The 17,090-nt window shown below is 33.5% G+C and overlaps 2 protein-coding genes across 2 annotated transcripts in view; one reads left to right on the plus strand and one right to left on the minus strand.

The window, feature by feature from the left end:
• Window positions 1-17,090, plus strand: part of LOC145249013 (centrosomal protein of 192 kDa-like) — a 144,349-nt gene that overhangs the window by 89,180 nt on the left and 38,079 nt on the right. Inside the window, exons 25-26 of the mRNA XM_080110872.1 lie at window positions 12,548-12,645; window positions 15,883-15,974. Of these exons, the coding sequence (XP_079966998.1) occupies window positions 12,548-12,645; window positions 15,883-15,974 (190 nt within the window). The remainder of the gene's footprint in view (window positions 1-12,547; window positions 12,646-15,882; window positions 15,975-17,090) is intronic.
• On the minus strand, window positions 13-10,357 carry LOC145249012 (uncharacterized). Its single transcript, XM_080110871.1, has 2 exons — window positions 9,337-10,357; window positions 13-7,781 (listed from the first exon to the last, which is right to left on the minus strand). The coding sequence occupies exon 2, from the start codon at window positions 7,189-7,191 to the stop codon at window positions 496-498; it is 6,696 nt and encodes a 2,231-aa protein (XP_079966997.1). The 5' UTR covers window positions 7,192-7,781; window positions 9,337-10,357; the 3' UTR covers window positions 13-495.

A 17,090-nucleotide genomic window follows, 5' to 3' on the forward strand; every position in this document is an offset into this window, starting at 1 on the left:
AAATTTATTGAAATATATAATTTCGGAATTAATTCATTGAGGATCGTAATTTTAAAATAAAAATCTATTTGTTTGAACACACACATATTCCATTGCAGTAGAAAACATTCTAGTGGCTTTTTCAAAATGCTCAGTATTTTGTTGACAATATTTGCGAATTGAAGAGTCAGTTTTGAGATAAATTTTGAATTGCTTGAGTGTAAATAAAATTGTTGTTTTTTTAACTCTAATATCTTCCTTTTTAGAGTGTAATATTGATCAATAGTTTTCAGTAAAATAATTTTCCTGTTAAAATTTTATAGTACATTTATCTCTTGAAGCAGAAATCTTGTCTCCAGTTTAGTTATGATTCATAACAGTGCTATTGTTCGCCTGCAGAGTTACAGTTACAGCCCCATGCCATGCCTAGGTGATGGTTGAATTTTAAAAGCGAAAACCACCACTATTTATTTCTATTGAATGTATGACCTTGTTTTTATCAAATGTTTGCTTCCTTTATATTTTTTCAAAAAAAATGCCAACAATATTGGACATTTTGGAAGGAAAATTGACATTACTAGAAAAGTTAGTGTCACTGACAATATTCCACTTATTATTATTTCTAACAATGCAAGTATAATGCCCAAAATCGACTCTATTCAAAGTGTGCAGAATAGCTGTTTTTACTTTGAAATTTGTTCCAAAAATATTTTGTTTTTTTGTACTGAAATTCATAATTTCAGCATTAATTCGCCGAGGATTATAATTTTCAAACATAAATCTATTTATTTGAACACACAAATATTTCATTGCAGTAGGAAACGTTCTAGTGACATTTTCCAAGTGCTCAGTATTTTGCTGACATTTGATACAATGTTTGAGCACTGAAGCATCAGTTTTGAGCAAACTTTTAAATTGCTGTCGACCATCAGTAGGATGAAGTTGAATAACTAATCTCTGTGGTATTCCAGCAATCTGCAAGGTTTGGAACCCACAGCCAACTTTAAAGGTGCAATTACATTCACTATCTTGTAGTCTTTGGCAGTTTTGTTTGTGTATTCTAAGACATTTCATCACTTTACTTTCTTCAAAAGTGAATAATTGTTTGGCACTGTCAGGGCACTTGTTTATCAAAGATTCCCAAAATGCAATAGCACATTCTTGTTGGCCACTATTAAAAACGCCTCCGATTGATTCTCTAAGATCAGCAACACTGTGAGTGCCAGGGACAAGCAATCTTTTTAATTGCTGAATTGGCAAATCAATGTTTGGAATGCTTTTAATGATGTTAGACAACAAAGGAAGGTGGTAAATTGTCTGAACAATACTGTTAGCAAAACAAGCATTTCTTTCATTGATCAATTTGAGGTCCAAATTATTTTGAGAAATTGAATTGTCTATTTTCAGCCATTTTCTATTTGGACTATTATGTTTTTGCTTCAAATCATGATCTATAACGATTGTTTTTTTTCGTTTATAAGTCTTTTTGTACAATGACAAACTTTGAGGCTTAACAGAACAAGGAGGAAGCGGTGGCAAATCAACCCTGTCTCTTTTGGCCCTCAATCTATTATATTCAGTCCATGCACTTTTGTTACACATGGTCAATTTATGAGGGTCAAGGTCGATCAAATAGACATTGCACAGCTTTCTAGCACGTGACAAAGCTACATAGGCCATTCCATCTGAAAAGACATCAGATCCCAAGTCAACAATGATACCATCGACTGAAATACCTTGGGTTTTGTGGACAGTTAAAGCATAGCTGAGTGACAAAGGTATTTGAGATCTAGTCACAAAGAGGCCACGAGAAAGTTCATAGTCAGCTTGCACAAATTCAACATTGACTGCATGATCCATATGATCAAATTTTACAGTCACAGCAACAACTTTGCCATCTTTCATTTGTATTTCAGTGACTGTACCCATTGTACCATTGCAAAGTCCTTTTTCGATATCAATATTCCGACGCAACATGCATCTAGCACCAATTCCAATTTTAAGCACAGTTTCAAGTCCAGCTGTGTCAGAAATCTTTTTAAGTTTAGAAGTTTTTGGTGTCTGTTTTGATTTTTTTTTTGTTACGGTTTTTTGTCTTAAGTTGGAATCAGTTGCTGAAATTTCAATGATATGAATATTATTTTTTTTCAACATTTTATAATTCACTTCCTCAGCAGATTCATTTGTGGGTACAATGCAAATAATATGCATTTTCTTTTGCAAATTTTGCAAAAGATCAGTAACTTGATCAATATTTGCTTTTTGTTTAGGATTGATTCGATGCCTTTTCAAGATCTCAATATCCTGATCAGTTGGTGACCCAAGTCTAATTCTGTTAAGAATATTAACAAAGTTTTCATTGTCATCTTTTTGTCGCATATTTATGGTCAATTCATCATAATCGAAATATGACCACAAATTTATACCAGCAATTCCCAAATTTGATTTTCTAGCATCTTGAATAGATATTTTGGAAAATACAGGTTTTTCATTAACAGGTGGAAGCTGGAATAAATCACCAAATGCAACAATTGACATGTTTGCAAATGGATACACTTGTTTCCTAATATCACCAAAAACATCTTGCAAACGTTGGTGAATAAATGCTAATTGCAAGTGACTAACCATGCTTATTTCATCAATAATGAATAATCTCACATATCCAAGCATGGTTCTCAAACTTTTTATTTTATCCTTTGATAATGGTTCATATTTAGGTGTAGAACCATGCTGCACATTTAGTTGAAAGACTCTATGGCATGTAGATCCTTTCAAAATGTAAGCACTGACACCAGTAGGAGCACAAATAACTACACTGGGTCCATTGATGGCAGGATATGTGAGAGTAATTTTATCTGCCAGTGCATTGATCAGAAAAGATTTGCCCACACCCCCAAAACCACTAATAAATTTGAGAATTTGTGGACAATCGTCACAATTGCACCTGTGAATAGGGTTTTCCTCATTCCAATGAAGATTTTGTTGCTCAAGTTTGGAAATAATTTCATTATAAATTTCTTTTTGAATGAAATTCAATTTTTGCTCATTTTCTAAAACTTGAGCTTCAGTGACATGTCTGATTTGAGGCATATTTAAATCAGCTTCATTTTTATCTGCCTCTTTAGCCATATTAGGATCGCAATCAATTTGATCATCATCAGCGTTATTTTCATTTGCATAATTTTTAGATTTTTGCTCTATTTTTTTGCTTATTTCAATAGCATCTTTAATTTTTTTCTTAATACTTTCATAATTTGTCATTTCAGACAAATATGGAGCATTTTGATAAAATGATTGCTCATATGATTTACAGCCATCAAGTAAATCAATTTCTTCTTGGCGCCAAGGTTTGAACAGCATCAACAAATTGTGATAATATCGTTCTTTTGTTTCAGAAGTCAATCTCACATTTGGCGTCTTTATAGCTTTTTCTTTCACTTTTTTTAAAAAGCCATGATTATTTCGCAGCTTCAATGAAACTTTCTCATCATCATTTGTGGAAGCATTCATTGTTCTTTCATAGTTTCTCGCAACATAGTACAAACTTTTATTTTCCATAGAATCAGGTCTATTCGGGTACCATGTTTCAACCATATTGCCATAATACAAATCTGTAGAATCAGGCTGCATTTGATCCAATTCTTCTTGTGGCAAAAATCTGCGGGTTCTATATTCAGGTATATCAGCACCGACCCACATTACAGTTGCAGAAGCTCCAAACAAGTGATGTCCCAACAGCTTATCAGCAACTTCATAAGCTCCTGAATCTCTTTTGGACAATGTATAAAGACCAGCGCTTTTGCATTTACCATAAAATGATTTTGATTGGTCCAATGACCACACACCTTCAGTCTCAGATGTTTCATATTTAGTCTGATAGCTGGTGATGTAATGGTTCAGAATCATTGAATTGTCAGAAATGTACTGCAAGTCAATATTAGACTCCCACATCATCAAAATAGCTGGGTTGTAAGCATTAATGTACTGCTCTTGTGAGCTTCTATTCAAATTATACAATTTTTTAATTTTTTTGCCACATTTATGTGACCTAACACTTTCTTCAATTGTGTTAAATTTGAAATTTCCAGCAGATTTAGGAAATCCATAGCGACAAATTGTGTAAAATTTATTTCTGACAAATTTTTTACGGTAACATGATCCACCACAAGTGTGTCTTTGCACTTTATTCACCAAATAGGCTAATTTAGGTGATTTAAAATGGTTGGGAAGTTGACAAGTAATAATAGATTCAATGAAAGTTTGGACTATTTTGTGTGAATCTTTGTCAGTCTCATCAAAAATAGGAGCATCTTTGCAGTACACTTTCATGTGTACATGAGGAGTGCCTCTGTTTTGATACTCTAATCGCCAAAAATAATGGGCAACTTCAGTCAGAGGGCCGTTTTTGTCAAGTATGACAATCTTCAAAAATGATGTGAATCTATGATAAAAATGTTCACTGACTGCCACAATATCATCATTATTTATTTGTCCAAATTTTTTAGTTGTATTATTCAACTTTTCAAGAAATTCGTGCAAATCTTTGAGGATATATTCATTGCAAGACAGTGTCAAAAAGAAAGTGGGTACTCCATAACACTCATCAAAAGCTTGCAAATCCGTGTATTTTCGAGCCCAAAATTCCTTAGATCCTCGCATATTTGCCATCATCATCGACAAATTGCCTTCCAGTTGCTTATCATTATTTGTCAATCTTTTTTTCAGTTCAGCAACTGTTATTTTTGGCATTTTTGCTGTTTTCATTATAGCATAAATACCAGCATCAATGGCTCGTTTATCAGCTTTATCGGCAGAAAACATCAAATATTGAATATTTCTTCTGAATCTAGGATCACAATGGTTCAATCGATTTCTGATGTACATGTATGGTTTTACTTTGCCATATGGACGTTCATTTGAAAACATTCCAAATCTACCTCTTGTGAACAAATCAGGAAAACAAAACAATTCCAATAATGGGTCATTGTCAGTTAGTAATACTCCTTCAACTCTTTTTTGCCTGAAAATCGTCAAATCCTTTTCAGGTGGCAACATTGGTTGCATTTCAATGAGCGTGTGATGCTCATATGAAATCTGAGCCCCAGTCTGAGTCAGAAAATGATCCATTTTCAGACTATCATTTCGCCCAGTGCATGTGACAATTTCATCCAAGTTGGCATTTCGATCAATTTTAATGTCATTGTACAAGATATTGTTGTTTTTCAACCAATCCAAAGCTTTGAGAACTTTATCCATATTAACCAATGAGCGCCAAATAATATTTTTTTTGTTTGGCAATGTATCAACTATAATTTCAAGTAATTTATGATCATTGTTTGGCAATGTATTCATAGCATGGTTGATAGTTGTTTCCATTGGCATTGGCAAATGACTAGCTATTCCTCTGATAGCTGGGATCAACTGGCTTTGCAGTCCTTTAAACTTGTATGGCACCAATTTAATTATATTCATAAAGCATTTGGCTCTTTGAATAAGAAGACTTTCATACATATTCAAAATGGAGATTTCAGGTGGGATGTGATCAACTTGAAGACCATTAATCGATGCCAAATTTGGTACTTTTTTGTATGTTATCATATCCGATTGACATTTTTTGCATACAATACATGGTAATGTGTAATTTGCTTTAATAATGTTAAGTATTGTTAGAGATTTTATTTTATCCCAGTTGTCCCATTCATGCAATTCTGAATCTTTTTTGCGCATTTTGCAAATGTCACAATGATTTATTTTAAAATCATAAATTGCCTTTTGAAATTTTTTAAACAAATTGGCATATTTTGTTGTTACATAAACCTCAGTGTGAAATTCATTTTCATTTGAAAAGGATTCATTGTAAAGGTCAGAAATAGTAGCATCTCTGCTAACCTGGTAAATTAACTCAGTATATAATGACCAGTCACCTTCAAGTATTGCGATGTCATATTTGTTAAGCCATGTTCCAATCGACAATAATCGATATACTTTTCTGATCACTGTTCTCAGGTGTTGCGAGTGTGGTGACAAGAGTTTCAGCAGGGCCAGCTTGTCCGTGCAATCACTTTGGCCACAGCAATAAATTCTATCAGAATGCATACCTTTGCAACTTTGGAAACTATCCAATTTCTTCCTCATTTGAGCAATTGTCAAATTCGGACTCAAATCAGACAAATTGTTATGCAATCTTTTAGCATATTCCAATTTCTGAGCTGAGTCTGGACAGCCATCTTCGATTCTACACAGACGAGTCATTGATATTCTGTAGTCACTGTTATTAATTTGATTTTCATTGTTTTCATTTATGGGGACTTCAAATGTGTTTAATTCACTGCAATCACATTCTTGGCAATGCATAAATTTAAAATTGTGTCTTGACAACTGAGCCAATGGCACATATTCATATTTGCTTTTATCGCAAAGAAAGTGCTCATTGGTGAAGCAGTGGAACAAATTATTGCCCCAATAAGTCTGCAGACCGTCATTGTTGGCTTTTTCTACATAAGAGTGGATGCATCTGAAGTACTTCTTCAATTGGTTGATCATGAAGTTTCTCATGCCAACTCCTTCAATATATTTCTTGTTGACAGTGCTGAATGCACTTTTATTAGCCAATCTGCGTTCCTGTAGGTCTGTTATATTCTCTTTGACAATATTTTTGTATGACATAATCATTTTCCGCATTATAATCATTTTTTGCATTAATTCATTATAACATCTTCGTCGTTTTTTAATTTGTCTCATATTTCTAATCAGAATGTGTCGATGAAAATTAGCATCTTTGCTTGACATTTCGAATTTGCAAGTAAATTTAGATGCTGTTTTTCTATGTTTATTTTTATATTTGCTATAATATGCTTTTGCACAAATTTTTTCTCTATTTTTTTTATAATATTGGGCCATTTTCGCATGCATTTTTTCTCTATTTTTATTGAAATATTTTTTATTTGACTCTTTTTGCTTTTTTTTATAAGTATCATTATTTACCGCCTTGAGTTTTTTTTTATAATTCTGAACTCTTTGTTTTATTTTATCTTTATTTTTTCTATAATATTCAGCTTTTCTAGCTTTTTCAGCAATTTTATCATATACTTTTTTATTGCCATCATTTGCATTGGTGTACTCCATTTCATTTTGCTTATCAATAGGTCCTGGGTTAATTTCGACTCCACCAATGATCAGAAGCATCAGAATAATAGATCTGTTTTTATGCATAATGTAGCATTTATTGTGATAACGAGGCTTACATTCGAAATGAATTATGCAATTTTTAATTGTGAAATATAATTTCTATTTCATAAAAGATATATTTTAATTAAATTTTATCTTGTTCACAGTGAAAATAGAAAAAATATAATCACATATTACATTTTTATAATTATGAACATAAATACAATTTTAATGACTTTGCAATGCAATATAGTTGGCAAAAATATGTCAATTATGTGCAAATTGAACAAGAAACGAGTCAGAAAATGTATAAAAATGGTCAAACAAGTGGTAGGAGTGACAAGCCTTATGCAGTGTCTTGACAAGCTTGAGTTGTCTTTTCCTGTTCTGAGTGCCCTCACTCTCAGAAAGTCTGTTCTTGGCGATATTCTTCCTCTCTTTCACTTGCTTTCTCCTTGCTCATATCTCTCTCTGTTTGTTCCTGAACAATCTATCACTCAGGCTTTCTTTTACTTTGACTCGATCCTTCCTTTTCCATTACAATCTTTTATATTCCCTCCTGCGTCACTCTCTTTCTCTCTAATTAACAGTCTGAGTCTCTAATTGTCACTTTGTAGTCTCAAGTCTCGGATGATCTGAATGAGCAATATAAAAAAAATAAAATAATTAAATAAAGGTCAACAATGAATAGTAGAGAGAACTGAGAAGTATTGAGAGTACTATTGAGAAGAAGAAGAATCGGTCAGGGAGGTGGAAAATAGGGGCAGTGAAAGGGGGGTGGGAACATGACGAAGTGAAAAAGTGGAGGAATAGTGACGTTGAGGTAGGGGAATGGGGAGAGTGATAAATAGATTGTAGAAAATGAGGGGGGGGGCGAATGTATAGTAAGGGTGTGCAGTAGTAATATATACATACATGTGTGAAAGGAGAATAAAGATAAATAAAAGAAATGACCCCCAGAATAATATAATACCCTATAAATTTGTCATTTTAATCTAACTCAGCCTATCATCAAAGAAAATGACAAAGATGGCTTTATTTGCTAAATCGTTTTAAAAACTTGACTGTTTATTTCGTTTCTTAGAGTCTTCCAATTTATTTATCGTCTGCTAATGCGTTATTAATCGGTGATTTTTTGGTGGGCGTTGTTGAGCAAGAATAAAAATATGAGATTTAAACTGTTGGGGCATTTTTGACAACTTCTGTGCCCTTGGAGGCGAAATGGGAAGTTTAGAAAACATTTTTTTTTACTATGTAAATCTATATAATGATTATTGTCGTAATATTACTTCTTGTTAATTTTGTACTTAGGTAAAAATGTGCTTCTGCATTTATGTTACCGTTGTTACACGAGTATTTGTTACACCCTTATAGTAAAAATGTTGGTGATCATGCACTTATTGTACCTATTTACTATGCCTCCCCACGGGACAGAGTTAGACACCAGGGTCGTTTTTTAACGCGGAGAAAAGGTACAAAAATAAAAATTGTCTCAGTCGTGACAGATTTCTCCTCCACCGAAAGAGAACATGAAATGGAAGTGCAGCATCTGAAGAACAGATGCACTAATTGTAACACACTATTATTTTCTTAATAATGAGGTTAGGACATTACGTCGTCGCCGGCAAACTTGCGAAGAAACGATAAGAAATATCGAAAGACAAAAACTGGCTGTAACATATTCTTGCATTATTTACAAAAAGTTGTAAATAATGCAAGAAAATGTTACAGCCAGTTACAAAATTAAAAATGATAATAATATATTCATAATATATTCTTGACAGGCCACAAAATCACCGCAATACCACATTTACTCCGGGGAGGGGGGGTCCTACGTAAGTCCCAGGAATTTGTATAAACGAAGTTTAACCAATTACGCATAACTATAAAAGAAAGTAAGAATTTTATTGACACAGCATTTGTAAACAAACAACAAAAAAGTTGTAAATAATGCAAGAAAATGTTACAGCCAGTTAAAAAATTAAAAATGATAATAATATATTCATAATATTCTTGACAGGCCGCAAAATCACCGCAATGCCACATTTACTCCAGGGGGGGGGGTCCTACGTAAGTCCCAGGAATTTGTATAAACAAAGTTTTACCAATAACGCATAAATATAAAAGAAAGTAAGAATTTTATTGACACAGCATTTGTAAACAAACAAACAAAAAAAATAGTACGCTTACCTGTTTTAAATAATGCAAGAAAATGTTTCATGTAAGGAGCTCTGCACCGCAGACATAAATAAACAAATTTACGGATGTGTGTTTGTTACAATTTAACGTCTGCTCATTCGGTAATAGTCGGTAATTTTCGGTGGGCGGTGGTGAGCATGGATGGAAATGCGGGATTTAAACTAAATTAATTTAGCAATGGTATTAATGTAACGGATAATCAAAAATAGGGGAAAAATCAGTTATGTAATATTTTACACAAATACTGAACAGTAGCCCCCCCTCTCTGTCTGTCTGTCTGTCTCTCTGTCTCTCTCCCTCTCTCTCTGTGTCGCTGTTATTATGGTAGTACGAATAGTGGTTTGTTTATGTTATAGTGGTATAAAAGAAAGTAAGAATTTTATTGACACAGCATTTGTAAACAAAAAAAAAAAAAAAAATAGTACGCTTACCTGTTTTAAATAATGCAAGAAAATGTTTCATGTAAGGAGCTCTGCACCGCAGACATAAATAAACAAATTTACGGATGTGTGTTTGTTACAATTTAACGTCTGCTCATTCGGTAATAGTCGGTAATTTTCGGTGGGCGGTGGTGAGCATGGATGGAAATGCGGGATTTAAACTAAATTAATTTAGCAATGGTATTAATGTAACGGATAATCAAAAATAGGGGAAAAATCAGTTATGTAATATTTTACACAAATACTGAACAGTAGCCCCCCCTCTCTGTCTGTCTGTCTGTCTCTCTGTCTCTCTCCCTCTCTCTCTGTGTCGCTGTTATTATGGTAGTACGAATAGTGGTTTGTTTATGGAAAACTCTTATGAAACTAAAATCCGGCAATTTTTATTTTTTTAATAACGGTATTAGTATCAAAATATCTGAAAATGATATCTTAAACTAAACAGAAGAATGTCAAGGTAATTATTGTACTATTTCAGAAAATGTTCAATAAGTATGTCTCAAGTAAATTAATTTTTTATTTTTTCCACCGGTACCCTACGTTGGATTACTCAATAGTAGTCTCTAAGTAACATTTTGTTTGTCTCGCAGTTACTTGCGAGACTAATTATTCATCTCTGCTAATGATACCAATCTCTATTCTGGTGTTCTTGCTCATCTCATTCGGATCAGCTGAAATATGCAGCCTATCTAGAAGTTGGCACGTGTTCGGTTTTGGGGTGAGATGAAATGGCTTGTTTAATTTAATCGTGTAAGACTCGACTCATGTTTTTCAATCGTAGATGTGCCCCTTTTCTTGCTGAGATTCTTGTTGATGGCTTTGCTCTTCGGGAGAAATTGAGTTTTTCTTTTTCATGAAGTCTTGGAGTTCATATATTAGATCCTTTGCTCTTTCTGCTTGTAAAATTGATTCTCTCTATCGCTCCAAACATTTTCTCACACCAGAGGCTATTCTCTATCTCTACAAATTTACCCAACCATGTATGAAGTAGTTTTCATATTTGGGCTAGTGAATCTTTGTCCCATTTGAAAGTTCTTGATAAAATGCATAAACGTATCTGTAATTTGATTAGCCCCACCTTTTCTTTCACAAACGTGATGTTGCTAATCTTCGTCTTTTCTATAAATACTATAATGCCATGTGTTCTTCAGAAATGTCTGATCTATTAGCTGCTTCCTTTGTTTCAGCTCATTTGATTCGTTAGTCTAGTTGTCTCCATCAATTCGGTGTTTTAATTCTTCATTAAAATGCAATTTCTATTCCAGTAGTAGTCCTGGATATGACCTTACGACTTCCAATGATAAGACCCTCATTTGGGGAATGTGAAGAATGTGGAGTTTCCCCTTAGTTACCATTGCTCTCAGTCTGTGGCTCTCCCCACAGTACACAGTCGTCCGACCATTTTTTGTTAATTGTTCAGATTGCATCTTGTTATAAAAGTTCCTCTTGCACCGACATGTGCTTTTAAGTTGTTGTCGCCGCCACATGGTTTTTAGTCTTTTTTTTTTTTTACCTTTCTCTTCCTTTGCTGTGACATCACCTCGCACCATAGCTTGGTCATTTGCATATGTGAGACGTCGCTGCTGTTACATAAGTACTTTGTTACATAATGACCCAATGTCTTTCTGGAAAGAATTTGAGCTAAAATGATGTCCAGAGGGGGAATGGATGTTAACAATAATCATCTGATTCACAAGAAATAATCAATGCTCATCACAGTATTTTTTGCTGTTATTACAACAACAGGATAGTGCAGAAGATTGGCACGCATGAATTGTTTGAGTGGACGTCTTGTTTACCAGATTGAACCGCTCCCAAATTTTTTTTTGCCAGGCATTCTCAAAAGCAGTCTATCTAGCAAAGTCCTGTAGCCTTTTTTTTTTTGAAGTTATGTGGTTGGTAGTTAGTTGTATCTGACTGCATCTGGCTTAACTAGAATATTATAGGCTTAACTAGAATATTATAGGCTTAACTAGAATATTATACCAGAAAAAGGATCACCATCTTCCATAAAGAAGACCACACCTCCACAACTAAATAGGCATCAACTTTTATTCAAGGAAACATAACAAGAATTGTTTTTGGTAATTGGTAAGCTGACTTTTGATGATAAACAAATGCTGTATCCTGGCGTTCCATTTTTAATGAAACCACAAGCATCGAATAATATCCTTTCAAGAGGCGATCAGAACAGGAACTGATTTAAATTGTCTTTTTTGGACACAAAGATAAGCCTGTGTGTATTAATCTTGCATTTGTGCAAATATATCATAATACCTATGCAGTTAACAGACCAGGCTTTAATGTGCAACACCAAACCATTACATTAACACATGCTATTGTACGTACATGTAAACAAACCAAGTTCCTTATGTAAGTGCTACATGTTATACTCAAGACGATTGGCTGATATGGATCGCTTAATTGAGTGGCCGTCTTGTTTGCCAGATTTTACCTCTTCTCCCTTTTATTGGGGAGGGGGGAGTCTTAAGGACAGGCTACCCAGGAAAGCTCTGTAGAATTGTCCGAATTGTTATTGCTTAATACTGTATATCAAAGTATGCTCCTCAGAAGATTATCAAAATGCATTGAATTCCATCGAGAGCACACAGCGCTTTAATAAACATACTTCATTGTTGCAAAAAAAATTAGTGTACCCTTGTTATTTTTTTATATTGCAGTTGTATAATCATGTTTAAATAAAATTATACAGTTGCTTATGGCGGACCCTGTATAAGTGATATATTTTTTGCCTCTTGCAGAAACTTACTCTACTGTACCACCCAACAATCCTCTCATCCCTTCCTGTATATATAACCATCTGTAATGGAGATGAAGAAGCAAGACAACAAATGAAAAGGTGATTTTTTTTTTTTTTTTTTTTTTTAATAAAACAACAAAACTAGCCATTTCTATCCGGTGTTGCCCAGGAAGATCTTGTATTTTTATTTTATTTATTTATATATATATATATATATATATATATATACTAACATTTCAGCCTAGCGTTGCCCGGGTGTTTGGAGGTGTATGTTGAGCAAAAAAAAAAAAGAAAAGGTCAATCTTTTTTAACTTTGACCCCTATTATGACCCCTTAACATTTATTGTTTTGGGCTCAAATCAAGTTATTAAGTGTTTAGACCCAAAATTGTTGGAGGAGTTTGATAGAGTTCTCAAAGGTCAAATCGTTGAACTCTGACCCCTTAATAGCCAAATTTTTGGCCAAAAACGGATTACAAAGATTTTTCCAAATCTCAGTACCCTGTATATCAAATTTCGAGTCTGTAAACTGAAAATTGGCAGTTATTGCATAGGAAAATGTACACACACACACACATTCACTTTTATATATATATATATTATATACTGGCATTGCCTAGTCGTAAAATAGGCTTAAATATATTTCGATTAATGCAGATTTCGAATTATTATATTATATTGGACCCAATATATAGAAATAATTTAAAGAGTTAAAAAAAAAAATTACTCATGCGCCACCATCGAGAATCGAAACCAAAACATTTAGCTTGGGATTTACTTTTTTCCTTTGATGTTAATGCCTGAGCTAAGGAGACATGTTTGCTGCAAGGCTAAAAATTAAAGCCTGAACCAATAGCTATTACGTTACGGATGCTTATTTGTAATGTCGTTGTTCGACCGACCTTTACCTAGCAGATTCCATTTTTTTTAATTTTCACACTTTTGCACTGATTTTCCCTGGTTAAAACCCAAGTATAAAGTTTCCCATGGGTTCAAATACCCAATATATTAAGTTTCATGTCTGTAGACCAAAAACTGACAGGAGTTTCGTAGGCAAATTTTTTTTAAACAAATATATATATATATATGCATACATAAATATTTATAGAAAGAGGTTTGTGTTTACTATAACCTTTTTACTCAAGTATAAATCATGTAGAATATCTGCATGAATATAATTACATGTAATAGTTAACTAAAGATGATCATCCCATAAGAAAGCAAAAAAAAAAAAAACTAATAGGAATTAATTGAAATGAATGTTTAAAACAATATGCAAACTAGCTAGATCTTTTGCAGAGGAATGCAATTCCACAAAAGAAAGCTGTATTTTCTTTTTAAATAAATAGAAAAAAGGGCTTTTAATATGAATATAAATACACACAAAAAAAAAAAAATTATTGGAGAGAGAGTGTGTGTATATAAGACAAAAGGAAAACAAATTAAATAAGAATAAATCATCAAAAACAAAAGCTTTACCGGTTTCATTTGGATTGATGAACATCTTTAGAAAAAAGTGAAGATAATAAATTTATTGAAATAACAAAAGGATTATTTTCTATGTTTTTTTTTACTGTCATTTTTTTTCTGAAGATTTAATTTGTTTATCCTTTTGCCTTTTTTCACACATTCTTTCTCCGCAACATTTTATGTATTTTATCATCATAAAGTAAGCGATGGTGTATTTTAAATTCTAATGATTAAGTTTTTCATATTTTTACTTGCTGAAATTTTGGCCATAACAAGGTCGACATCATGCTAATTCTTGGTGACTTCAATACTCATATCGATAGGGACATGGCATGCTTTGAGGCGTCACAGGTTTGGCAGAATTAACCGTGGTGGTGTGTGGTCACTGGAATGATATATGCTTTGTCATTGCATCTTGTATATTTTCCAACTTTTAGCTGAACGTACATACACACAACTTAATAAGATTACATTTTCAAATATAATTAAAGAAAAAAAAGTGTCTATATCTTGTCCAAGTTGAAAAGAATATATCACCTTTGTCGGTTAGGGTTGTGTAGTTTCTGACTTGGGGGGGGGCACGCATATGTGACGATAGTTGAAGTATATCAATATCATATTAATAAAAAAACAAATTTAATGATTAAAAATCGAAAGAAAAAAACGTGAGAAAAATAAGCCGTTACCATAGCAACAATGGCGATATCTAAGAGTAAAAAAAAAAAAGGAAAGAAAAACGCTGATATATTTAAAATTCAGAAAAAAACGTATCCAGCGTTTCTTTCGGAAAAGGCTAGCCAGTAAAAATTTTAAACGCCAAATTAGTTGCAGACAGGAGCCCGTTAAAGAAAGACGCCTGAACTCCGCTGATAAAAATGAATATCACGAGAAATACAGGAATTGTATATTATTGTTGGCCTTCATCGTAAAACAAAGGTTGGTTTATATTTAACTCTTTCCATTTATAAATAATAAAGGAAATATAGGATCTCTTTAAGAGGAATATCCAAAATATGAAAATTCAGATTTCGTTAGTGCTTGACAAAAAGAAATTTCATCGTAAGAAAGAAATAAATAAAACTATAAACAAATGCGGATCAACCATAAAAAGATATAAAAAGCAAAATCGATGGTACAAGGGGAATAACTATGCTTTTTGGTTGTGAATCCGTTTTGATTCGTTGTTGAGAGCTCAAAAAAAAAGAAAGAAGCCTTATTGAACTGAACTATTATTGCCATTTTTTTTTTTTTTTTGATTTTGTATATATTACCTGTTCATTCTGTGATTCTATTCATTAAAATAAAACAAAGAAAATAAAAAAGAGAAATATATATATATACTTGCGAATTCATTATCACTTCATGTCCAAATATATGCAGAGACTGTTCTAACCCATATTCTATTGCAGCGATGATTATCTGATGGCTAAGAAAAACCTATCCATCTATCTAAAATATATTTTCTACAACACACAAGCCTATAGACCATATTTAAACCAGAAAAGAGAGCGGATAATTGATGTCCCCATTTGGATGCTTTTTGTTTTTTTTTGTTGTTTTTTTTGGTGGAGGAAGTCTATGAAATACGGGCTGGCGCATACCCCTCTACAGCGAACTTCCCCGTGATCTGAGATAAGATTCCTTTTGTTTTTCATTGAGTTAATTTTTAAAAAATAACAATAACCTCAGAAGGGGCACGTCACACATATATGCAGACAACTGCGCTATAATTAATATTAAGAGACATAAACAAGAAAAAAAATTTACTATTTTTTAAAAAAAAATTTTTAATTTAAAAAAAAAACTGTATGGAAAAATTTGTTTCTTTAATTTTTTTTTTATAAAATAAAAAATATTTTGTTTCCAGAGCGCTAAAGAAATTTCCCGATCAGCACACGCAGTGGAAACGATCAGAATGGTTTGATACTGTGTTCACAAATGAAGATAATACTCAAAGCTGTAAGTGTATATCATTTTTCTGTTTTTTTTTCTAGCTGGAGTATTCGTCTTCATCAGTTTATATCTATAATCTTAAAAATCATGTCCCTATTAAGAATACGAAAATGTAAGCGAGATAATTTCTTCCAAGCATTCAGTTTTTTTTTTTTTACAAGGTGGTCACCACTTATCAAGGCCCGGAAGCCACTCAGGGATAAGGGTTATTGTAAGTACAGTTACAGTACATTAGTGTGGAGATTTAATAAAGTGTCTACTTAAGGGGTGGTTCATCAAGAATTTGTTTACGTTGGACTTGAAGACATCCAGGTTGTAGTCAGGTGGGAAGCAGGCAGACGGAACAGTTCCACAGGCGTGCAGTTCTAAGAAAGAAACTTTGTTCATGGAATCTACGTTTTGATTTAGGCATAGATAAAGAGTGGGGAAAGTTTTTGACAGTGGATTCTGCTAGACGGGTGTTTTTCGTAAAAGATTGGTGAGGGGGGACCAGAGATTGTAGTTTAGACGAGCACCTGCCATGGAAATAACGATAAAACAAAGATAGGCTTGCAACGTCTCTTCTGTGGGAGAGAGGTTGCAGGGAAGAGAAAAGGGCATCCCCCACCAAGCCACGGAGTCTATTTTGTACTCTGTCAAGGCAGGATAGGCTGTTTTTAGCAGCTCCTGCCCAGATATGGCAGCAGTATTCCATCCTTGGACGTACTTGGTTTTTATAAAGATAGAGAATTGCATCAATAATGAGATATCTTCTGGAGCGATAGAAGGATCCCACCATCTTTCCAGCGACCTTGGCAACAGACTTGATGTACGTGTTCCATTTCAGATCAGGAGTGAAGGTTAAGTCCAGAAGCTTGTCAAAACATGAGGCTTCTAGACGTGAGCCGTCCATTTCAATTGATGCCAGATGGGGATCAGAGCGTTGATGATGTAAAGATAGGAGTTTGGTTTTAGATGCATTAAAGGTAACCAGCCACGTCTTCCTCCACTGAACCACTCGTTCGAGATCAGAGGAGAGAGAATCAGAGAGAGCCTTGTAATTTTCAGCCTTTGATGTGTTGCCGTAGATGGTCGTGTCATCAGCATAGATGTCAACGAATGATTTAAGTATGTGTTTAGGGA

The sequence above is a fragment of the Euprymna scolopes genome, chromosome 27 (assembly GCF_053919585.1).
Source record: "Euprymna scolopes isolate OS-2025 chromosome 27, ASM5391958v1, whole genome shotgun sequence".
Lineage (NCBI taxonomy): Eukaryota > Metazoa > Mollusca > Cephalopoda > Sepiida > Sepiolidae > Euprymna > Euprymna scolopes.

What these genes read in the sequence shown, in the direction of transcription:
- LOC145249012 (XM_080110871.1), bottom strand. Translation starts at nt 7,191, where the DNA reads ATGCATAAAAACAGATCTATTATTCTGATGCTTCTGATCATTGGTGGA.